The sequence below is a fragment of the Nestor notabilis genome, unplaced genomic scaffold (assembly GCF_000696875.1).
Source record: "Nestor notabilis isolate BGI_N333 unplaced genomic scaffold, ASM69687v1 scaffold9603, whole genome shotgun sequence".
NCBI lineage: Eukaryota > Metazoa > Chordata > Aves > Psittaciformes > Psittacidae > Nestor > Nestor notabilis.
In genome coordinates, this window is record NW_009920577.1 from 16,064 (window position 1) to 16,757 (window position 694).

A 694-nucleotide genomic window follows, 5' to 3' on the forward strand; every position below is an offset into this window, starting at 1 on the left:
GGTTCAGCATCACTCCGGGAAAGACCAACCTGACAATGAACTTGAGAGCTTGTCCTACACACCGAAGTGATGCGCAGAACCACACTGGGTTGCACAGAGGCTTTCAGCCAGCCCAGGAAAAGGTGCTTTCATTCCTGGACAAGCGAGTGCCCCAGGGATGGGCGCTGCTGTTCCAGTTCTCCCAGGGCAAGGCCTGGAGCTCTGTCCCGTTCCGTGGCTGGGAGCTGACAGCTCACCAGCCCCTACAGAAGTTCTAATCTAAACATGCAGTAACCAGACCAAAGCTCCCAACTAGAGCTCTCGTGGAACACACAGACAGACATCAGCAGGCACCAGATTTCAGGCTCTGCCTGACATCAAGCCCACCACTGATGAGCCACCCCCCACCCCCCGCTTTCCCCAGGGAAAGCCAACCCGTGCAGTGAGGAGGAACCAGCATTCCATGAGTGGTGACTTTTAGTTTCAGGGGAAACCAGCACCAGGAGAGACAGACCTACAACCGCCAGCAGTTTGGGGTTGCTGACACGCAGTGGTGCTGGCTCCAGCAGCAGTACCTTGCACACATCTGAAGTGGCTGTTGATGGGAATGTAATCCGGATCGGAGCTGTCCTCCTGGGACTGGATAACTATCCTAGAGACGGGAGAAAGGCTTATAAGAGCAAAGGAGCAGCTCCCCACTCACATACGGCGGCAG

At 55.9% G+C, this 694-nt stretch overlaps 1 protein-coding gene across 1 annotated transcript in view; it reads right to left on the minus strand.

Annotated features, from left to right (window-relative positions):
* Positions 1 to 631, minus strand: part of OCRL (oculocerebrorenal syndrome of Lowe) — a gene marked incomplete at both ends in the record, with an annotated part of 16,334 nt that extends 15,703 nt beyond the window's left edge. Inside the window, one exon of the mRNA XM_010010729.1 lies at positions 555 to 631. Within this exon, the coding sequence (XP_010009031.1) occupies positions 555 to 631 (77 nt within the window). The remainder of the gene's footprint in view (positions 1 to 554) is intronic.
* Positions 632 to 694: the final 63 nt, after the last annotated feature.